Source organism: Martes martes (genome assembly GCF_963455335.1).
Source record: "Martes martes genome assembly, chromosome: 2".
NCBI classification, from domain to species: domain Eukaryota; kingdom Metazoa; phylum Chordata; class Mammalia; order Carnivora; family Mustelidae; genus Martes; species Martes martes.
The window spans coordinates 137,855,831-137,880,605 of NC_137889.1; the positions used below are offsets into that span (position 1 = coordinate 137,855,831).

The 24,775-nt window shown below is 38.8% G+C and overlaps 1 protein-coding gene across 1 annotated transcript in view; it reads right to left on the reverse strand.

Annotated features, from left to right (window-relative positions):
- The window catches only part of INPP4B (inositol polyphosphate-4-phosphatase type II B), a 348,151-nt gene that overhangs the window by 204,610 nt on the left and 118,766 nt on the right, over window positions 1–24,775 (reverse strand). Inside the window, exon 5 of the mRNA XM_080797020.1 lies at window positions 8,150–8,261. Within this exon, the coding sequence (XP_080653146.1) occupies window positions 8,150–8,209 (60 nt within the window). The 5' untranslated portion in view covers window positions 8,210–8,261. The remainder of the gene's footprint in view (window positions 1–8,149; window positions 8,262–24,775) is intronic.

Sequence of the window (24,775 nt, forward strand, 5' to 3'; positions counted from 1 at the left end):
AGAGACTTACTCTCACACAGACAGACACCAGCATGACTGGCATTTGTTTTTTCATGAGTTTCCATCTATCTCTAGCCCCCCAAAAAGGGGGGGGCGGTAGTTTGAGTAGAGAGGAGAGTGAATTTTTAGACCAAATATATCAGACATAAACAAACAAATGCAAATAAAAGCAAAACCCAGAACTCAGAAACATCTTTGGTGAAGAGTTATGAGGGAAGCAGCCAAACTTCTGTAGCATGCATGGCTCTGCTCAAGAGACTTGGAAGGGCTCAGATCACCTTCCCCAGCAGGGTGTATCAAGATTGCTTGGGCTATCTCTAAACTGTCTCCCTCCACTCTTTCTTCTCCAGGCACTGGCCCTCTTGGAGACTCGTGGCCACTGAAGTCACTGTTAATGATGGAATGCTTACATCTGTCAAGCATTTTAAGAAGAAAGATAATTTAAAGCATTGATTTACATATTACTCCTGTATTTGTATAGTCCACTATTTATTCCCCCATCATAAACATGCATCACATTTCTTGATAGGGAAAAATGTGCTTTCATAATTTCTTTCGTGCTTCTATTGAGGTTTGCTTTACTGAAAGAATGAATAACTGCAAACAGCTTTTAGAATCTGATGTCCTCTAAATCATTTTCCTGACCAAACCAGAACTCAGAGGTGATCCTTTCTTTTACTCCACAGCTATTTGGAAAATGCACTTCCCAAATCACTAGAGTGATGTGCAATGATGCTTGGGCATACTTAAAATTCTTTATTTCTCTTATTCCCAGTATTTCCTCTACTCTTTTCAGTCCATACAGGGTTGTTAAAATAATCTTTCATAAACTTTATATTCATCATACCAGTGCTCTGCTCTACAATGTATAATGTTTATTTACTGTCCAATCAAATATTCTCAGACTGGTATTCTCAGACTGGTGTTCAAATCCTTTCGTGATTTGTCCTTCATATCCTTCCGCATAATAAATAGGTATATAGCTTCGAGCCATCCTCCTTTCCAAACAGGATTATCATCTACAATATAATTTATAGAAATGGTTTATATTAAACCCTTTTAGTAAAGAAGTCCATAATTCATGGGGATCAGGCTATTATCTTGAGAAACTGCTTTTCTACTCGGAGGGAGCTCTCCTCTTCATAATCAAAGTAAACTTTCCGTTTCCTAATAGAAGGTCTGTATTATTTCACCAAAGGATATAGAAATAGAACTTTCATACATTGTATCTTCCATCTACACTAGAAGGCAGATACTTAGAATAATTTTAACCTAATAACATTCTTATTTTGCATTTTTATTGTATTTTAAAGCTTTACTATTTACAATGCTCTCAAGATTTAAATCCATGGAACATAAGCAGAAAAATCCAATAAATATTTACTAAATTAATATTTTTATATTTGGACCCTAATTATTTTCTTCAGTTGTTTCCCAAGTGTACTGTCTGTGTCACTATTTAAATTGAGAGTTCTGAAGCCAAGAACCACAGTGCTTATTTCCTCCACTTAGCTTATTTAATTGTTTTACAGTTGAACGTAGAATCATTTTTACACTGTGCTAGATGCTACAGAGTATGCAAAGATTAAAATGACTTGGAATAATTAAACACAGGCTTAAGGAGGCCAGAGCTATGTAAACTGTTTATTGCTGTCGTTATGATGGATATTTTCAGGGTTATGCACTTCTATTGTGTGTGCTCTCAGTGCAACAATTTCATATTTGTGATACTGAGCAGGAGTAACAAACACTACATGCTTTTTGTTCCCCCACAGCACTCACTGCAAGCCTACTGATTTTGATGAGTGCTTTAAAAAGTGTCATTTGATGGTAAGTGTGACCCAAGAGGAAGACATATAAGATACATAAATTTCTTGGAGTTTAATGATGTTGACTATCAACTAACATACCAATTTGCCATACTTTGGGCTAGAAAATTAACCAAATTGTAAGCACGACAATGATCAGAAAGGACAAAGACCAGTACTTCTTGGATAAGCACTTTTACATGTGTTAGTTTATTCCTCAAATCATGGTTCCCAAAGTTTGGCCTGGAGTCTCCAGGGGTCCCTGATAACTTTTGCCTTTGCACCTTCTGCAACATCTGGCAAAAGGGGAAGACAAAAATCACTTCCATAATAATAGGAAAGCACTATTCATCTCGTTCTCCCTTTCTCTTATAAGCTTATAGTGGAATTCTGTAGAGGCCCTAATACATTGACAGCTAATGGTATGTGTGCTTGTGTACTCTTTTGCTTTAAACACTTCTTGTTTGAATTACTAATACGATAGATGTCCACAGGTATAACCTAAGTAAGCAAAATCTGTAATACAGTAAATATTAATAGATAAAATCCACATAAATACCAATTTTAGGAGTGTAAAGTATGCAAATTGCTACACTTTACACTGGTGATCTAATTCAGTCTCATGGTTTAAATACCATCCAAATATCAGCTGACTAGTCACAAATATATAATTCTAGCTTGGACATCTCACATGAATTCCAGACTCAAATCTCCAACTGTCTGGATATATGCATCCCTTTCAAATTTCAAAGTTAACATCTCAAAATCTCTGGTCCTTCTGCACCTGTTCCTTTCATTTTTCATCATCACTACAGATGGTAAGTGTATTCTTTGGTTTTCTTTGGTACCTGGAGTCTGGCCACATTTCACTTTCTCTGATTCACCTCATCAACTCATCTTCATTTCTGCCTTGAATCTGTGCAATGAACAGGCTCCATTCTTCTGTCCTTGCTTCTTTTCAGGCCATACTCAACACAACAGCCAGGACAGTCCTCTTAAAATATGAATCAGATCATTTTACACCTCTACTCAAAAATCCTCAACTGTCTTTCCACCTAGCTCAGAGTCTAGTGGCCCATAAGGGAGTATACAATCTGTCTTCCCTGCCTGTGGACCTTATCCTCAACTCCTTCCACTCTCCTTTTCAACCCCCAGTTCCAGTCATTAGAGACAGGCTGCCATCTCGGGGTCTTTGCCCCTGCTGTTAACTCTACCTAGAATTCGTGTTCCTCTCAGATGCCCATTTCTTGCTCCCCTATTTCCTGCGTGTTTCAGTTCAGATATCACATTACCAGTGAATCTATCCTTGAACACCCAGCATAAACTGGTCACAACCCACACTCTCTAGTCCACAATTGTACCCTTATTTTTTTGATAGCATATAGTACCATCTGATCAACAATACATTACTTGCTTATTTTGTTATAGTTTAATTCCCTAGAAGGCAGCATCTGTGTCTATTTGGTTCACTGCTGAACATCTAGAACCTGGTAGACTGCCTAGAACACAGAAGGCTATACTGTTTGATAAATGAATGATGAATATTACATGTCTGCAAATATCTTATAAAGTAAGTTAAGTTAGTTATATTATTTTCACTTCTGTATCTGGGAAAAATAAAGGGATGGGACTTTTCAAGATGGTCCTTGGCTCCCCTAGGATTCTACCTTTTCCCTGACCATGGCTAATGAATATCCAATTAAACACCACTTCAAAATATGGGCGCTAAATGACCTGAGAGGGGCCACAAAATACTAGTCATCAAAATACTAGTCAGGTCAGGCTCGTAGTAAAAATAAGATGTATATTACTCTACTTATACCATCTCTGTCACCGTCATAAATACGTAAGGCTTTTCTTTCCTTCTGTAGAAATCACCACTACTTTGGTCATTGGTACAGTGCCATGTTCCACATTCGAATATAATAAAGACAGTAAACAAAAGGGGGAGACAAGGCAGGAGCTGAATTCAGCCCCAGCAGAGCCTCACTAGAGGATGTCTGTTAACAATCCCCCTCCCCTGACAAGAAGCCAAGTCCCCTCTGTGGCAGGGCAGAGCGGAGGGCAATGGCCATCTCACTAGATCCTGTTGGCTGTTACTTACATTGGTTTTCCTACCTATCACCTGATATGATCATTTTCCTTCCTGTAGTAGCATATTTTTTCCTTGACTCTTTAATGGAAAGGTTGTTTTTAAAAAGTTTCTTCCTCTTTCCTTCATAATTCTGCACTCTTTCCTGCATCCTCACTCTAGTTTTTATTTATGGACCAATTAGTTTGTACACAGCCTTATATGCAGCCAAATTTTATCCTTTTTAGGAGACAAATTTGGATTTTATTTCTTCCAGGTAAAATTGACGTCATTTACTCATTCACTCATTTTTCCTGTGCTAGGCTCTATTCTAGGCACTAGGGTAAAGGAGAGAACAAAATAGACAAATATCTTTCTCTCATGGAATTTAATTCTAGTGAGGGAAGTGGACAATAAATGAGATAAATAAAATATATGCGATGTTGGACAGTGATAAGTACAAAAGACAAAAACGATATAGAGAAAGGAGATAGAATGTTTCCAGTAGGCATGGCAATTTTGGATATAGGGCAGAGAAGGCAGAGTGAGAAGGTCACAGTTTGCAAAAAAAAGACTAGAAGGAAGGGGGGGAATGAAGCACATATTTACCCCGGGGGAAAATGCTAAAAAGGCAGATGGAAAAACACAGTGAAAGACCTGAGTTGGAAATGCACCTGGAATGTTTAATAGACAGCCAAGAAACAAATGAGGCTAGATGGAAGTGAGCAAAGGATAGGAGTAGGGGATGAAAAAAGCAATGGGGGCCAACACTCGCAGACTTCAAGTAGGTCCCCAAAAGGATTTAGGTTTATACTTTCAGGGAGCTGAGAAGCCACCGGAGGAATGAAATATTCCATGTTACATTGTAATAAGTGCTCTGCTGAGAAGAGACAATGATGATGGGATGTCGGGAAGGAGGAAGAAGGGACATTTAAGAGACCACCATAGACACGTATGTGACAGACAACGCTGTAAGAGGGAAGGGCTCAAAAGTCACTGGGTTCTGGATATATTTAAAAGTCAAAATCAACAGGATTTGCTGACATACTCACTATGCCTGTGAGAGGAAGAAATGAGTCAAAGATGACTCCAACATGTAAAAAAAAAATTGGATACCTAATGCAACATTTCACCTATTATATGAACTTTGTAAAATGTCCACATTACTGTTTCTCTTGTGAATTTTTCTTTCTCTAGCTATGTGATTTTAACACTTTGTCTTCTATCAGTATGTATGTCCAAGTCAAATAAAAGTTTGAGTGGGGCACCTGGGTGGCTCAGTCCCTTAAGCGTCCCACTGTTGGTTTCTGTTCAGGTCATGATCTCAAGGTCGTGGGATCCAGCCTTGCATCAGGCTCCGTGCTCAGCAGGGGGCCTGCTTGAGATTTTTCTCTCTCTTCTGCCCTCCCTCACCCCAAACCACTTGCTTGCCTCTCTACCTTACTCTCACTCTCTAAAACATAAATAAAATCTTAAAAAAAAATTTTAAAAAAAAGCTTGAACCAGTGTGGTATGGTGAATGACCTTCTGAACCATCTTTCTTGATGAGAACTATATCATAACAATATGATTTGAGGAAACAAGTAAGTTAATGTGAGAGAACAGAGCTTGGCTTTTCATTTATATTTTATTCCAGGCTTTGGAGGTTTTATGAGATTAAAGATTCAAATGTATTGTTAAGAACTGAGGGATTGTGTTTCTCAAAATTCATTCTGCTGAAGCCCCAACACCCAATGTGACTGGATTTGGAGACAGCCTTTACGGAGGGAATGAAAGATCAAGAAGATGATAAGGGTGGGGCTCTAATCCTACTGAGCTGGTGTCCTTATAAAAAGAGGGAGAGACACCAGAGCTCACTGGCTGTCTCTGTGCTCATGTGCCAAGGAAAGGCCATGTGAGGACACAGAAGGAAGTTTGCATGCCAGGAAGGGAGCCTTCACCAGGAACAAAGTCATCTGGCACATTGACCTGGCACTTCCTGGCCTCCAGAACTGTGATAAAATACATTGTTGTTGTTTAAGCCATTCAGTCTGTGGTATTTTATTATTATGGAAGCCCAAGCTGATTAAAACAGGTACTATAATCTTCTACCTACTTCAATTTATGCGAGCAATGACATGTGTCACTCACCCACATAACTGGTGCTAACAGGTTCATTTCTTTCTCGTCCATTCATACAAACTCTGGAGAGTAGTGCTGTTTTACAAATAACCTCGATTTCAGTCCCTTTGTCTTGTCCTGTGTTTCAGTCATTCACTAATTTCAGGACTTCAGTCACCATTAGAAGACTGTGTTAATACACTTCATAGAGATTTTGATTAAGCAGCTCTGCAAAGGAGTTTGTGTGTACCTATCAAACACTCCAGAAAATTCTGATAACCCTTTGTGAAACACTGAGATAAAGTTATTCCCACATAATTCTCCTAAATTTTGAGCACAGTGGACCTTACTATGTGTTCTTCATGAATTATGAAGATTCTGAAGGCTTGCCAACAGAGTTTATTATAACTTCATAAAAAATTCGCAAAAGGTCAATGTTTACTAAGAACCCAGACGGGACAGAACTAACACCAACAATGATTGATGCATTTATCATTTTAGTAAATTTATGACTCGTACATGGTACATGCTGACACTGCGACCTCCTATTTCTAGAAGAGTTCAGTTAAGTCTTTTTAAGTTCACATTTCTAAGTCAGAAACATTATGTGGGGCTTTGATGGGGTATATTCCTGGGTGTCAAGTTCTCTGTTTATGAAAAGAGTCTGATTCAATTTGCACTGCCTCATAATAGCAACACAGTAAAGGAGTCAGGGGGTGAAAATAGAGACGTGACTAGTAATAGATTGGGAGCAGTCAGAATAGGCCTGTGTTGAAATGGGAAGTGTTTCTGCTACTGGTCTCCTGGCATACTGCCACAGGTCTAGGCAGTCTTGTCTGTCTATTTTTGTACTCAGTCTGCCACTTGGCCTCCGAATCCTTCCTCCTTAATCTTGATGCAAGCATTCATGCAGTGATGACTAGTACAGAACCCAGGTTATACAGAACTCCAAAGGAAAGAGGGATCGAATGAAGGGGTCCCACAAGTGGGGTCTCAGAAGTACACATCCTAAGAGCCACAACTGGTGTTTTGAATACACAAACCTTGAGAGGGTCTGCTGCAAAACTCAGGACAGCCCTCCCATTGTCAGGCAACCTGATTCGAACTTTGAGCCTCCCTGGAATATTCTCAGGACCCTCACTATGTTCTGAGGGAGAGCAGGGGAACAGAGAACAATAAGGCTTGGCCCAGCAGACCAGACCCTAGCTTATTCTGGGGCAAGAACAATATTCTTTTGAAGGGCCATCTTAGATTTCTTTTGTAAAGTCAATAATTTGTTGTGTTAGAGAAACAACATTTCCCATGTAGATGTTTCCTCAGCACCCCAAATCAAATATGCTCCCAGATAAGGGCCACTAAGCCAGAAAGTAAGCCACTAAAGGCCTTATCATTAGAAAATACTCCTTTATGAAAAGGTAGGAATTACAGTGTATATACAAAATCTTTCCTGAAAAGGTGCAGTTTTAAGTCCCTCCCCTGTGGCTCAGTAAAGTAGGCAACTGCATTCCTAAGACAGGAATTTAGGTTAATACTTATATCAAGTTTCTCTTTCTTAGAGAAAAGAAAAGAGAGGTCCTGGACACATATTGATATGCACTGGGACCTTTATGCTCAGCTTCAAGGAAACCGCTTCACCTCCAGCTGGCGTCGCCCCTCCTCCAAAGCTGTCCCCGCTGCTTGGCGCTATTTCCTACTTCTCTCTCTGCAGTTTCATAAGGCACAGCATTGTTCAATCTGTGCTCCTTCCCATACAAATGAAATCTAAACTCAAACTGCATCTCTTTCTAAAGAGTTTTGAGAGTGGAGAAGCGGTAACTTTCAGCAACAGCCCTCCCAGAATCTTCTGTGCAGCTCACGTAGGGTTAATTAGGGCAGAATGCAGCAGTGATCAATACTTTTGTTCCAGTTGCGAGGAGTCAGTGTCAACAGGGGAATGAGGGCAAAGAAGAGGTGTTTCTGAATGGCGCCTGGCTTTGCACAGTTCCGTGCAAATAGACCCTTTGGTTCAGCAGATGAAGCCCACTTAGGGCACTTCAGTTGCAAAGCTGATTTCTCATTTGGCTTTCGAATAATGACATTTCATAGTGCACAGGGGTGTTGATGATTCTGGCATCTGGCAAAACTGATCGCTTCTAATTTAATGTGTGCATTGAGCTGACTGAGACCCTACCTTTTGTCCCTGCACATCTGTGGTGATGTGGTCGGCTTCCCCATCCTCAATCTCCCCCATCTTCACGACACTGACTTCTATGGTGCCAACAACTTTGCCACCATCTGAAGTTCTGCAACCAAAAATAAATGAAATGGAAAGGTAAGCATCTTCTCTCTCCTTAAAGTATGCTCAAACATGTTTGTTTCTGAAAACCACAAATATGGCTCATTTACCTTCATTAGTTTTAATGAAACATCTATTTTTAAAACATTCAAACATGTTAATAGTGTTGTTGTTGTTTTTAATTAAAAACAAAAACCAAAACCTCGTTAACCACGAGTTTATGACGTAAGTGCATGGACTGTCAAAGCTACCTCAGGGCAGTGAAACCTCTTACAGGCTCTTAGAAGCGGGCACAGATATCATGCATCGGTGCCCTGTTTGGCAACACCACATTCCCAACAACAGCATAAACCATGGCTCTCCTCTACTAAGTGCATGGGATATTGTGTACATCAGTTAAAGAAACCACAGCTGGGGGGCCTGGGTGGCTTAGTCTGTTAAGCATCTGCTTTAGGCTCAGGTCATGATCCCAGGGGCCTGGGATAAAGCCCCACATTTGGCTCCCTGCTCAGTGGGGAGCCTGCTTCTACCTCTCCCATTGCCCCTGCTTGTGTGCTCGCGCTCTCTCTCTCTCTCTCTGTGTCAAGTAAGTAAATACAATCTAAAAAAAAAAAAAAGAAAAAGAAAAGAAAGAAAGAAAAAGAAACTATAGTTGAATAAAATAGAAAAATAGAAAAGAATATAAACATCCCTATATTCCTTTCTGACTGGCCATTGGCCACAAAATCTGATTCTGTGCCTTTTCCCTAATACCGTTTTTCTTTCTAAGACACTAGGTAAAGGAGGTTCTCTCCCAGCAAACCTAAGAAAATTAATGTATATGCAGAGCAGAAGTTAACCAGAGATAATTTAGTACAACCCTTTACTTCATCAGATAAAGAATCAGAGCCTCAAAAAGATGAAAAGAATACACTAAGGTAACCAAATGGCAAAACCGGAAATCAGAGTTTCTATCTTTTTCACATATGTGGGTCATTGAAAAACTATTTAATGATGATGGTTATTTTATTATTAATATTTTCATCATCATTATAATCTTCAACATATGAATTTTCTGGTGAACAATAATGAAATATAAAAATAAAATGAATAACCATTACGATTCTCTATTTTCATTTCCTGGGCAAGAAAATATACAGAATAAATGGGGCCATCATAACATGGGAAAGTTATGACACATACTGATATTTTCCCCTTGACTTTCATTTTGAAGATAGACAGTAAGTCACTCCATAGCATGACATTTTGCCATAACTTCTTTCTTAGGCTAATTGACTAATATTAGAAATGTGACACTTAATTTTTTTCTTTTTCTGAAATTTATTTTTAATTGGGATATAAATGGTGTCTTTCTTACGACCAATTTCTTCTAAATGTCACTATTTTGTCATTGAAGATGTCAGAAAAGAGGATTAGGAAAATTTGTATCAAGTATTTTTCCAAAACGTTCATTAAAATAATGAATACGTTAGGTGAAAAGGAAACCAAACTATGTTATTAGATCATGGCAGGTTTTTCTCAAAATGTAGAAAGCATAAATTAAAACACACCTTTTGAATTATGCTTTTAAGGAAACTGAAATAGGAAAATTCGGGTGACATATGCACACCTAATGTCATAATGTAATCAAATAAAAACTATGTACATAGAAAAAGAAAGTGATTTCTTGTTAAAATGAAGATTTCTTATTAAAATATGAAATAAGATGCTTTTGGTGACTTTCAAAACAATGGAAATCATAATATTGACTCAATTATTTGCAATTAATATAGAAACTTTAAATATTCATCACAAAGATGTATATATAGATGACACTATATGAGGTTGTAAAACACTGCATTAGCTCCAATTCTGGGGCAGTTTATTCATTATACCATTTTCCCACTGGAAAATGACATAATAACTTGTCATAAATCATGATGCAGCTTAACTCTGTACAATTATTTAGTACCTAATAAATAAAGACTTTAATAAGAGCTCTCATTGGCACTACTAATAGCGTTTTCTAGAGGTTTGTAGTTTCTTTTTCCCCCAAGCTGATCATCAATAACAATTACGGGTATCTTTTCCTTCTTGTAGGAGTTGCTTAAAAATTTTTGCTTGAACAAATTGAGCTAGATTCATTTTTAGGAATGCAAACTTATGTATAACTCGCTAAATTTTTTCACTGAACTGAATCAAACAATGCCCTAATGATTTGAAACAGAGGGTAGGCTTTTCAGAGTCTCTCTAGGGCCTAGGTTATAAACCAATATATGCCACAGTGGTTAAAAGTGTGCACTCAAGAGTTTGGACTCCCTGCTAGCTGCATGACCCTGGGCAAAGAACTTAACCCACATGGAACTTCGTTTGTAAGGATTAAATTGTGCCATGATTGGTGTAAAGCGTTCAGTACTTTACTCATCACTCTTTCCACCCCTCGTCTTCATCCTAGTAGCAAAACAGTGCTAATAGTGCTAGTCACAGCAGCAGCATCAATAGACTCGCTGTGTCATTAATGTATTATACGATATTTGATTTTAAAGATTTTATTATTATTATTTACTTGACAGAGTGAGGGACATCACAGGTAGGCAGAGTGGCAGGCGGAGGGAGAGGGAGAAGCAGGCTCTCCACGGAGCACAGATCCCGATGCGGGACTTGATCCCAGAACCCTGGGATCATAACCTGAGCCAAAGGCAGACATTCAACTAACTGAGTCATTCTCTCCAGAAATTTTATGAGAATATGCATCTAAGACTATAGTAAAATATTATAGGATCTCAAGCTTCATTTCTTTTTTTTTTTAAGATTTTATTTATTTATTTAAAAGAGAAAATGAGAGAGAGAGCACAAGAGTGGGGGAGGATCAGAGAGAGAAGCAGGCTCCCCACTGAACAGGGAAGGGAGCCAGATGCCTGACTGGATCCTGGGACTCTGAGATCATGACTCGAGCCAAAGGCAGTCACTTAATCAACTGAGCCACCCAGGCGCCCCAAAAACTTCATTTCAAACAATGATTGCATGTTCATTAAAGATATAGAGACTTAGTAATAACAGATATTATGAAGCTTACATCCCTAGTAGTGCAAACAATACACGTTTGTAACTAATTACAATGAGGCTGAATCTTTCAAAATTTTAAGCAATGTACTATGGGAGCAAGCTTCTGAACTATAGCTCTCTCTAGTACTGTTAAACCAATTATATTGGGGGGGTGGCGCTTGGATGGCTCAGTCATTGGGCATCTGCCTTTGACTCGGGTCATGATCCTGGGGTCCTGGGATTGATCCCTGCATCTGGCTTCCCACTCTGCAGAATAATAATATTCTTATATAATAATAATAATAAGAATAAGAATAATAAATCTTAATAAATCTTTAAAAACACAACACAACACAACAACAACAACAACCCCACAATTATCTAGGGCCCCTGGGTGGCTCAGTTGGTTAAGCAGCTGCCTTCAGTCCTTTCGCAATTATGGAATCCTAGGCTCGAGTCCCACATCAGGGAGCCTGATGTGCTGAGCAGGGAGTCTGCTTCTCCTTCTGCCCTTCGCCCTGCTTGTGCTCTCTCTCTCTCAAATAGATAAATAAAATCTTTAAAAAAATTATCTGGATACTTTTTAAATAATTTTAATGCCTTTGGGCAGAGCGGCAGGCATAGGGAGAGGGAGAAGCTTCATTTTATCTTTATTTTATCTTCTACAGGTTACCACTTATTCCCAGAGTGGAATCAAAACAAGGAGTTTGCTTAATCTAGTGATGCTAGATTAAGTGATGCTAGAATGATTCTAATGATTCTAATTTTTTTTTTCCAAAACCATTTTGGATAGGGAGTTTTGACTACCCTAAAGCATGAGATTTGTGGAGCCAAAATGGGGAATCTAAATTATAACTAAAGAGCTGAATCCAAGACATCCAAAAGCATGGTTCATCTTGTCAATGGACTGGAACATAAAACATGGAAGCTGTTTTCTATTTATCCTGCAACAATTTAACACACACAAAGTATGGATATTCAACACTTCTTTTCAGTCAGGAAAGTCAAGATTGAAGTATGTATTTCATGTTTCCAAAGGCTGTTTCAAAGGTGATTTCCTACAAATTAAGAAAAAAAAATCACTCTTAAATGCTTAATTATGCTTTCAGTGTATCACCCATCAGGGTTGGGGTGGTAGTAATAACAGCTTAACCATTATTCATCACCAAAATTCTGAATTTAGTGGAAATCATCATATCTACATGGAAGATATGTGGAAGAGACGCCTGGGCTAGGAATCAGGAAATCCAAGTGCTACTTCCAGTTCAGCCACTAACTAGCTATGTGACCAAAGACGTAACACTTCAGATCTCTGATTTCAGTCTCCTCTGCTGGAAAACGAAGAGTTGGTCTCTAGCAGCTCTTCTACAATATCAGCACTCACGTGTCCTGCTCTCATCGCTCCTGTGCTTCCATCATCTGATTCTATCACAGACACCACAAGCCATCATGGACCGATACAGCCTCAGGAAAGAGCTCAGGTACAGTCCAGCCTCCCCTCACTTCTCAGCTTCCTATCCTTCCCTCCCCACAAACAGACCAAACAAGCCAAAGGCATGTTGAACCGGGGAAGTGACTAAACACTTAGAGTCAAATAAAAGGGCTGGTTTTTCTTATAATAGCCAATGGATACATATATACTCGACTGCCATTTTGGCACAGAATCTTGGCATTTATACAAGGGTACAGATTTGACTGAACCCAGCCTCAAAAGTGATTTTACACACGTTCTTAGCCATTTATGTGGCAATAAGAACAGGCTGCAGTAATATAATAACCGTTTCAATCTACATGAACAACAGCAACAAAAAACTGCCATTTCAGAACCTGACAGATCATTAGCACTGTTTAATGCAGAAAGCTGTAAGAGAAGTAAAAGATGACTAGTTCACGGCCGATAAAGTATTTCGATCACAACATCGAAGTTTCTAGTTAAACTTGGGAAATACAGTAGTCCCCCTTATCCCTGGTTCCGCTTCTCAGTGTCACCTTCTGAAATCTCAGTTACCTGTGCTTGACAGAAGGAGTTCTGACATATCACTGGAAAACCAACAGTCGCCTAACACTATGTCACAACACCTCTGTCATTCACCTCATGTCATCTCATCATGTAGGCATTTATCATCTCATATCATCTCAAGAAGAAGGGTGAGTGCAGTAAGCTATTTTGAGAGAGAGAGAGACCACATTCACATGGCTTCTATCATGATACGTTGTCACAATTGTCACAATTGTTCTATATTATTGTTGTTAATCTTTTCCTGTGCATAACTCATGAATTAAACTTTTTCGTAGGTAGGTATGAATAGGAAAAAAAAAAACAAACATTGTATATATAGGATTTGAACTATCCACATTCTCCACTGGGGGTCTTGGAATGTATTCCCTGTGAATAAGGAGGGAGGGCTATTGTCCACCTAAATATTTAGCCATGCCAACAAGATGGAAGGTGAAGTAGCAGAAATTTTCAGCAACACAAAGCTGTTCTCCCTTCCACTCAGATTTTCAGCATACAGAGTAGGTTAGTGATTAAGGTTCTTCAAAATCTGCCTTTAAAATAACTCCCCTAACGGCTTCTAATGAAATATTCAACCTCACGGGCTGAAACATACCACCATTTTTAGAGGACTGAATGAAAGGAGGTGTAAAACACTCTCCTAACAAAGGACAATTTAATGACACTCTTTCCTCACCACCTCCTATACCATTCTTACTACAGGGAAGAGAAAAGGAAAAACAAAACAAAACAAAACAAAACAAAACCTCTGGAAACGTTAAAGAGCAACATGTAAATAACTGCTCTGTTTTGGAAATGCCACAGAGATGAGAACCAACAAATGACTCTAAACATCCAGGGAGAAACCATCATTAGCATTGTCAGTTTTTGTGAATATAAAGTAGTCTTGGTGCTAGGCACAGGAATCTTCAGCTGTGAGACATGCCTTGCATTTAAACTGTCTAGACATGTACCTGGGAAATACGAATCTCACCGGGGCAGGAAAATAAACAAAGGTCATAGGTGAACAAATGGAGTCAGTGAGTGAGTGAGTGCACCCTGACGGTCTTTCTGGTGAATGCATTTACCGGCAATGCTAGATTTACTTAGGGCTCAAAAAAGTGAGAGTTCCATTAAGTATGTATAACTAAGCACACCTCTATTCTAGCTGAAATTCATAAATGTCAGAAGCCCTATAATACTTTCAAACTCATACTCAAATAAAACTTTCAGTAGTTCTTCGCATTATAGCTTACGCACTCTGAGTTTTTTCCCTGGTTTTCTCCTCCATGCTCATTATGAGCACTCTTTCAGACATTCCATCCATTATTCAACCATCCCTTCTACGAGGATCTATCCTAAGTCTCTACTCCCTAGTCTGTCCTCATTTCCTGATCTAGAACTCCAAACTCCTTTTGTCCTGATATTTTATATTCTCTAAGCTTGAGACTTAACTCTCCCTCCAATCCAACTCACTCACATCAAAAGCATATCATTTTCCAAAGACCACCACCACCAAAGAACGTTCTATCTTCACCCATGCCTTGCCCCTACCTTCCGCGGTGTCACTCAGCCCTGCTGACTAGCCCTCTACAATGTCTCTTGCACATGTCCTTTCATGATGGCAACATCCCAAGCAGTTCTGTCACTTCTTACTATCCTTGAAGAATCTACTTCCACCTTCCAGGGACCTTCTTTTCCATTCCATCCATTCAGGTTTTCCTCTATTAAAAGTCCTTAGAAGTTGTCTAATGCCTACCAGAGACACTGAAATACAGCCTGTCTTTCAAGCCTTTCTTTTATCAAGACTTGTCAAGGGTTTTGGGCAGCTCAATAGTTTTGGTCTGAACTGATCCATGCCAATGTACATACCATTAAATAATGAAGGACGGCTTGGTGAAAAATGCAGTGAACTTTGAGTAACAAAGGCCTTGGTTACTCTATGGTAAATAGCTGTGCATAGCAAGCAATGCAGCACCTATAAAGATGTCCTAGCTATAAAATATGAACAAATGAAACCATCTTACTTATCTCACAAGATTGATGTGGCTAAGAACAAAGGATCTTAGATATAAGTACAAGAATGCTTTAACGTAAGGTAATGATTACTATAGCTATATAGTCTGGGTTGCAGAGCTTCACGAGCTCATCACAAATACATTGACTATCAGTTTTCAGACTAACTGGTAAACAGGTTCTTCTTTATTGCTAAAAATAGTACTATTCAAATATAAGTAATTATCCCAATACAAATAAGTTGTTAAAGCACATCTTTCCAGGGGTGCATGGATGGCTCAGTCAGTTGAGCATATGACTTTCGCTCTGGTCATGATCCCAGGGTCCTGGGATTAAGCCTCGTGTTGGGCTCCCTGCTCAGCGGGGAGTCTGCTTGTCCCTCTCCTCCGCCGCTGCTTGTGCTCTCTCTCCCACTCACTCTCTCTCAAATAAATAAATACAATCTTAAAAAAAAAAGCACATCTTTGCTCCTCATGTGTCTATTAAATAAATAAATATATTAAGTTATATTTGGAAACTTGATTCATTGTAAATATGAAGTATAAACTCTTTAAATTATAGACATATCCTTTAAGTGAGGTGAGAAAACAAGATTGGCACCTTGTAAATGCATTTGTCAGGATTCGTAGGCAACCCAAATTACGTAAAATTAACAGGATGCCACGGTCTGCCCATTGGTACATAAAAGTACTGCAGGTAGAACAAGTAAGCACACTCTACTCTCTTGCATCCACTGAATGCAGCTATAAAACCCGGACGGATGCACAGACTCAAAGTAAATAGCACCGGGCATATTGGGGGTAGATCAGAATTTTAGATACCACTGAACCAGCAGTGAGTTCACTCCTTTCCCCAATTGTCGTTCCCAATCTGTACTCAATAAAGCCCCAAGCCTAGAGGTGGGCAATGGGGTAAACAGATAGAGCTTCAGGAGAAGCCCCCAAATTCTGGCACGAAAAACAGGAAAGGGGTTTCCTGAGGAATTTCCTGAGGAATTGGGAAATAACTTTTCTTTTTTCCACTTTCTCATGTCCCAGCCTCCAAATAATCCAGTGGTGGCAGCAGGGAGGAACTGCAGGAGCCTAAAATGATGAAGGAGGGAAAGTCTCCTCTCTGGAATTGAGACCCTAAGGGTATAAGGCGCATCCCTGCTACCTCTCTCTTTTCTTCTGCTTCTTTGCCCCAGAAGAGGGTGCAGTTGCATAGCAGAAGGAAGAAAATAAACCCCAAGCTTTCTGGCTGGAGCATTGAAAAGGGAAGCCACAGGAAACAGGAACATGCCGGGGAGGGTGTTAAGAGGAAGGAGCTCAAGAAGGGGACTTCTTAACATTGTTCATAAACACCCAGCCACCTCAAGCTGTGCATGCATGACTCTAAGTAGCATATCAGAGACTTTGGAGAAATAATTTATGGACTGGACCGTCCCCCCAGGTCCTAGACTGTCACCTGAGTGACAAAGATGAAGGACAGGTTCTAACGATACCACAAAAGCTTTGAAAATATAAGTGATATTGAAATTATTGTACTACGTTTCACAGACACAATTTCAACTCACCAATAGTTTGGCAATGAACAACTGGAAACTGAAATTTTCAAAAAGTGTATCATTTATGGTAGATCCAAACAAAGTGCTTAAGTGTAAAAATGTCTAAAACCTATATGCTGAAAACTACAGATGCTGATGGAAGAAACCAAAGAAGGTCTAAATAAATGGCAAGACATGCCGTGTTCAGGCATTGGAAGACTCAGCTTTATAGGGATGTCAGTTTTCCCCCAACTGATCTATAGATTTAATGCACTACTAATCAAAATCCCAGCAAGATTTTTGGTAGCTATCGATAAGCTAGTTCAAAAGTTTTAAATAAGGGCGAAGAAATAGAATGGCCAGAGTAACTTTAAGAAAGAACAAAAATGGAGCATTTGTACTTACTGATTTTAAGACTTACAGTAAATCTACAGCGATCAAACTGTGTTGTGTTGGTGAAAGAGCAGATATAGTGTCGAATGAAACAATACAGCGGCAACATGACCAATTCTTTTTTGACAAGGTTACAGTCAATGCAATGGAAAAAGAGTAAGCAGTCTCTTTGACAAACGGTATTAAAACAATCAGACATCCATCTGGGGGGAAAAAATGACCCTTTGCTTAGATTTCACAACTGAAACAAAAGTTAAAATGATTCACAGATCTAAGTGTGAAACATAAAATGTATAAAATTTTAAAAAGAAAATATAGGAGAAAATCTTCATAAATTGAGCTTAGTCAAAGTGTTCTTAAATATGACACCAAAAGCATGATTTAAAAAAAAAATCAATACTTCATCAAAACTGATAACTTCTGCTCTGTGAAAGATAATATTATGTGAATGAAAAGACAGCTATTGACTAGAAGAAAATATTTGCAAATTATGTATCTGGCAAACAATTTATTTCTAAAACTCATAAGGAGTCCTCAAAACTCAACAGCAAAAAAGAAAAAAAAAAAAAAAGAACCACCTAATTAATAAATGGGCAAGGTTGAACCAACATATCTCAAAAGGGGATACACAGATAGCAAATAAGCCATGGAAAATTTCTTAACATTGTTGGTCACTAGGGAAGTGAAAATTAAAGTCTTATGGGATGCCACTATACACCTTAGAATGACTAATGAGGATGAAAAGCCACTGAAACTCTCATACACTGCTGGTGGGAAAAACAGCAGATTGGGTTTTTAAACAACTCAACACACACGATAGGACAGAAATTCCAATCATAAGTATTTACGCTAAAGAAATGAAAATTTAGAGTAGAGTCATTGAAAAAACCTACAGATGAGTATTTTACCAGGTCCATTCAGAGTCACCCCAAATTAGAAACAACCAAAATGTACTTTAATGTGAATGGTTAAAGAAACTTTAATATAGTCATATTATGGAATACTACTCAGGAATTAAACAAACAAACAAAAAACTGTTGATATCCATGACTTGGATGAATTTCAAAGGCATAAGACTGAGTGAGTGAAGCCAATCTCAAAAGGATATATACTCTGTGATTCAATTTATATATCCTTCTGAAAAAGAAAGAGCTATGGTGATAGAGAACATAAATTGTGGTTGTATGGGTTGGTGTGGGTGGAGGCAAGAATTAAAGGGGCCATAGGAGGGAGTTTCTCTGTGGTGAGAGAATAGTTTTATTTCCTGATTGTGTTGGTGGTTACAAGAATCTACACATCTACAACAATAAAAAGTCAATTTTTATGTGTTTTAATTTACAAAATATAATGAATGAGAAAGGACATAGCCATTTTCTCTGATAATGAATTAATAGCAAATAAAAACAGCCATTTAGTCTGGGAGTATAGAATCTGAATCACTAAAAGGTTATCCTATTCTAGGTGAACAAAATGTAATTTCTAGCAACTTGGATTTGAAATGGCAGAGTCAAAGTGTCAATTTACCCCATGCTCTATACTTGCAAGACATCTGCTGACAGAGATGTGTCATATGAGAGAGAAAAAGTTCACATGAACCATGGGACATTTCATCAAACTGGAGAGTAAGGTGCTCATGCAGGAAGTTCAGTGAATTTCCCAAGCCAATGGCCCCAATTCACGGAATGGATCTCCCGTCTAAAATTACTTACATTTAGACCCACAAAAGAGAAACAATTGGTAAGGCATTTTTGTTGGTTCAATTTATTTTATTATATTTATTTGTCTGAATTTTTATTTTCAGTAAGAGAAAGAAAAAAATTAAGAGGAAAAGAGCACCTATTAAGCAAAGACCATTGGAGGAGAAAGGAAATAATAGGGAGGAAAAAAACCATAACAGGCTATGCTTAGATTGCTGGGGAAACCTCACTTAATGCAGACATTTTTTTAAGCGTGTGTGTGTGTGTGTGTGTGTGTGTGTGTGTGTTTATTTATTTATTTACATTTTTGAGACCATTTTTTCCTCTTACTAAAAATAGACCTGCTCCTGGAGCAGCAACTCTTTACAAGAATGGTTTGTAAATGTCGCTAAGCCAATCAAAATATTCTAAGAGGGGCACCTGGGTGGCTCAGTGAGTTAAGCCTCTGCCTTCAGCTCAGATCATGATCTCAGGGTCCTGGGATCGAGCCCTGCATTGGGCTCTCTGCTCAGCAGGGAGCCTGCTTCACCGCTCTCTCTCTCTGCCTGCCTGTCTACCTATTTGTGATCTCTGTCTGTCAAATAAATAAATAAAATCTTTAAAAAAAAATCTAAGACATTGTGAAAACATTGCATGGATAATAGGCTTGGATAATTAAAGTATGCAATTATTAAATAATTAGTATTATACTAGTGATGGGTCAATATTTAATACTCAAATTTTGATTTATACATATTTTTATCAGAGTTGTGCTTTTGGGTTTATGTCAGATTCTTAGCGGTAGGAAATAGTGATAAGAGATCTTTTTTTTAAAGCTAGCATTAAAAAAGTTATACAGTATATGGTCAAAGTTTTACAGTGTATAAACATAATTTTAGGGTATAATGTAATTCAAACCTATGTAGTAAGACATTCACTAAGCTTTAAATTGCACAATGGGGCATGCACTCTGAAACCAAGCAATTCTTAGTGTCTATATTTTTATGCTTAATTGGATTTGGATTTGCTTTACATTCTTCTGTTATTGTTATAAAATCTTTTGGTTTTAAAAATAGTTTTTTCTTTTTTTATCCTTTAATAGGATTTTAATAATTTAATAATTTAAATCCAAAACCCTTTTTAAACCAAAAACCCTTTAAAAATAAAGTCAAAACCCAGAAAATATTAATTCATTCACAAAGATTTATTAAGGACCTACTATGTTGTAAGCACTATTCCACACGTAAGGATAGTTGCAACCGAGAACAAAACCAAAATCCATGCTCAACTTTTCACAGAATTTGAACTTTCATGGTAAACAGATAAATGAGACATCAGAAGATGATAAATGCCATGGCGAAAAAATTAACCAGGGTAAGAAGGTGGATGTGCTCTGGGTTGGGGCTGCTGCTTTATATTCAGTGGTTGGGAAAGGCCTGTCTAATACAATGCCATTTGAACAAACACCTAAAGGAAGGAAGGAAGCAAGCCATATATCTTTCTTGGGGGGAAATCTTTTCAGGCAGAAGACACAGATGGTCCAAAGTCCTTGGAACCTGGTTCCCATATTCAAGGAAGAGCACAGACACCATTGCGGCTAAAGCCGGGTAGCATAGAAGGAGAGAAGACTAAGTAAGAGAGGTATGCATTATTTTTATTTTGCTCCATAACAAATGACCACAAACTCACAATATCTATAGATCTGAAGTCTGGGGCATATCTTCAACTCAGGGCTGCAAGAGAATGAAATCAAGATGTAGGCTATACTGCAGTCTCATGCCTCATGGAAACTCTAGGAAAGAATTCACTTCCTAGCTCATACAGGTTGTTGGGAGAATTTATTTCCTTGTGGCTGAATGACTGAAGCCTCCATTTCTTACTAGTCCTCAGCTGAGATTACTGACACTCAGCTCCTAGAGGTCACCTCAGGGCCTTACCATGTGGCCCTCTCCAAAGGCAATACACAGAGAGCAGATTGCTTTCTCAAGGCCAGCAGGAGAATGTCTTTCTCTAGTCTGCTAGAGAAATAAAAGAATATATATATAAGAAATATAAGAATCTTATACAAGGTTCTCCCAGCCACCTAGATATAATGACCAGAGTGATTTTCCCATCAGCTTTGGCATATGGGCAATTTAATAAGGGGAATAACTATCCCATCATATTCACAAGTCTCACCCACACTCAGAGAGAAAGTATCATGTATGGCAAGTACACCAGGGAGGTGGGAATCTTAGGGGACATCTTCGCATTCTGTCTAACATGAACAATGGTGGATGACGTCATCTAGATCTCCATAGGCCACTGTAAGAACTTCGCCTCTGTGAGTGGGGTGACACACTGAAGGAAGATTCTGAATTGACATAAGTTTTAAAGTGAGAATCTGGGCTTCAGTGCAGAGAAAAGACTGCAGGGAAGCAAAGAGAGAAACATGGATGTGAGTTAGAAGAAATTAGGATGAAGTCGAGACACACACATTCTATTCTTGCTCTGAGGGTAGAAAGAACTAGATACTAAGATTGGATGGATATGAAGAATAAGAGACAGAGGAATCAGAGACTAGCGAGTGCATGAATGATGGGAAGGGCAGAATTGCAATTTCTTGAGCTGGGAAGACTGTGAGAATAAATACAATTTTAGGGGAAGGAGTAAGCAGCAAACAGGAATGAGGATTTCAGTTTTAACATTCTAAGTGTGAGACATTTATTTAAAGGTCAAGTAAAGATATAGGTGATTAGATGTGAGAGTCTGGAGTATAAGGGATCAGTCAAGCATAAAGATAAAAATAGGGATCATCAGAATATAGATGATATCAAAAGCTTTGAGAGTGGGTGGAAGTGAGTGAATGAATGAATGAAAATTGGAAAGTCTGCATCTAGACTCAAACATAGGACACCTCGAAGTTTAGAGGTTAGGGTGATAAGGAGCAACATGCAAAAGAAATAGAGAAATAGCCAGCTTCCTATTGGTAGGAAGGAATAAAGTTCAGTATCTCAGATACCATCTAAAGAATGTGTTTTATGGAGATAGTGATCCAGTGTGCAGATGTGCCAAGGAGAGGAACATTGAGAACTCTCCACTGGATTTAGCAACATAGAGGCGATTTACTCCTCATCATGACAAAAGCTGTTTCGGTACATGATAGGGATGAAATCCTGATGAGAATGGATTCAAAAGACCACCGGAGCAAAGTGGAGACAGCTCTTGAAATGGTTCTTCTATACACAAGAGTAGGGAAATTAGAAGATGTGGGGGACTGGGTGAAATTTTTCATGTTAACAGACTTGATCTAGTAGAGAGGGAATAACATAAGACACAAGAGTAAAAGAGATAATGTTCTCAGATAGATGAGAAGATATGGAATCTAAAAAGCTAGTGGAGGGATTGACTTTAGACATCAAGCAGAGTTCATTTATAACAGCGGGAAGGCAGGCAGAGTGCATGCTGGTAGGCTGGTAAATACAGCGTGGGAAATTGTCAAATTCCTCTTCTCGGTGAAACAGGAACCAGATAAATCGGCTGTGAATGAGGAAGAGGGGGATATTGTGGAGGTTCTGGGAAAAAGGAGGTGTAAAATAATGGTCCAAGACAGTGGGAGAGCAAACGGACCAGGGAAATATAGGACCGCACAACAGTAGCGAGGACGTCTGAACCAAATGAAACTTGTAAGCATGGACATCAGGTTATCCTAGCTCACTCAGCTGCAAGGATGCATGTATGGAGTAGGTGAACTAAAGGTTGAATTTATCCACTTCTTTGTTGTAGCCTTTATTTTTATTTTATTCATCATCTACCTATCCATCTATCTACCTACCTACCTACCTAGCCTCTATTTACATTTATCTATTTTGCCCAGGAAGTATAGTAATTGAAGAGTAGCCCAGGAGTTGAGGATATATTCAAGGGAATTTTTGGTGATTCCTAAGTGATGGACCATGGAACCTCAAATGGATAAGAAAAGAAGAGTGGGAATGGGGGAGGGGGTGATGAAGAGTACATACATGACTTGAGCATCAATGAGTTGGTTCAGCCAAAGAACAACGAGAAAGAGTATGGGGCACAATGTGAGATAGAAATCAGAAAACAGGGGCACCTGGGTGGCTCAGTGGGTTAAGGCCTCTACCTTCGAATCCCGTCACGATCCTAGGGTCCTGGGATCGAGACCCGCATCGGGCTCTCTGCTTGGCAGGGAGCCTGCTTCCCCCCCACCTCCTGTCTGCCTCTCTGCCTACTTGTGATCTCTGTCTGTCAAATAAATAAATAAAATCTTAAAAAAAAAAAAAAGAAATCAGAAAACAGAGTACTTAAAATTAAGACTCTGGAGAGGTGGGATTAATGACAAGATCTAGGGGATGACTACCGGAGTGGGTTGCTGAAGTAGGGCAGAGAAAAGCCTGAGAGGCCCACAAACTGAAAAGATAATTTATGTGGCTATTAGTTCACAAGATGTATGAGAGGAGTTGTGCTGAACACAACACAGTGAATCACAAGTTAAAATCCTTGTGAAATGAGGAGAGCCATGTCATTAGATGATCTTAGTGAGACGGGGAACCTAATGGCATGTCAGAGGCCATGAGCCTCAAACCAGGAGAGTTTTCAGGAGATGTTCATCCCACCCCAGGAATGAAGGGCAGCCACTTGGCAGGGCCACAATAGAGAGAACCAGCTTCTAGTTAAATGAATAGAAATGACTGACAGTGCAGGTGGGGCTGAGGATGGACCTCAGGAGTCAGAGGACACCTGGGGACCAGAGGGCCCCATGGCCAGGGTAGGGAGTAGACAAGCAGGTAAAATGATGGGTGGAATGTGGACAAGGGATGGCCTGGGAATTCAGGGCTTTTGTGTGGTCAGAATGAGGAAAGATTACTGTCACGATAAGGAAACAGAGTTTAGCTAAGGCAGCACTAATTTTAAAGTATTATAAAGGCCTGGAATTTCCCATTTTCTTACTTTACCTTGTTCTGCTATGTAGTCTTAACACGGCCTTGTTAAATCACTTGGTAATTATTTTAGAGGTCAAAATGGGACTGATTCACAGGTAAAGTGGTTGAGATACAACAGTAAAGATTCCTACGGAACTTTTTTATTAAAAGGAAAGAAAGTAATTAAATCAAAGTTCAAGACACTGCTACAAGGCAACAGTATACTGCTTTTATTCACGCTAAATAGATTTTGAAGATACATTTGAATAGATCGAATGTCCTGTCCCAGTTTTTCAACATAAAGCGCATTAGAAAGCCATTTATTGTTTCTCCAGATATCACCTTTTAAAACATTATTCTAAGATTTCTGATTATAAGACAGTTTACCTACTAGTAATTAAAAGGTCTTTATCACTTCTCTAAAAAAGAATCCATATAAGAAAAAGAATGGGTTTTGGCAAGAAGTAGAAAGACTGTAAAAACTAAAGGTCATAAGAGTTGAATTTTCAACTCAAGAGCAATTGCTATATATCCTTTTGAAAATTTTTGAGAACTGAAGTCTGTGTTCCAGATAAAAGTTTCCCTCACTTTATATAACCCTGGATACAGCTGTTTTCTCTTTTTTCTTAAACTCCTCAGAACTCAGAATTAGGATTGAATAACACCAAAGAATGTAGATAAGAGAGTAAGTATCATCCAATTCATTTTGTAGAAACTGAGGCCCAGAGAAGCCAGGAGACAAACTCAAGGCCACCTCCCGAGTCAGCAGCAGTACGGGGGTTGGTCACCAAAGTGTAGGAATCAGAAGGCCACATCCGATTTTTTAAAACTGGTTTCTGAAAACCAAAAGATAAAATGGTGGTGATTTATTTTTAGCTGCTTGTCAACATGTTTATCATCCTTATCTGAAAAATCTTCATAAAATTGTGGTTATAGTTTAGTCCTCAGCAGCCGGCTCCCGAGCTCTGA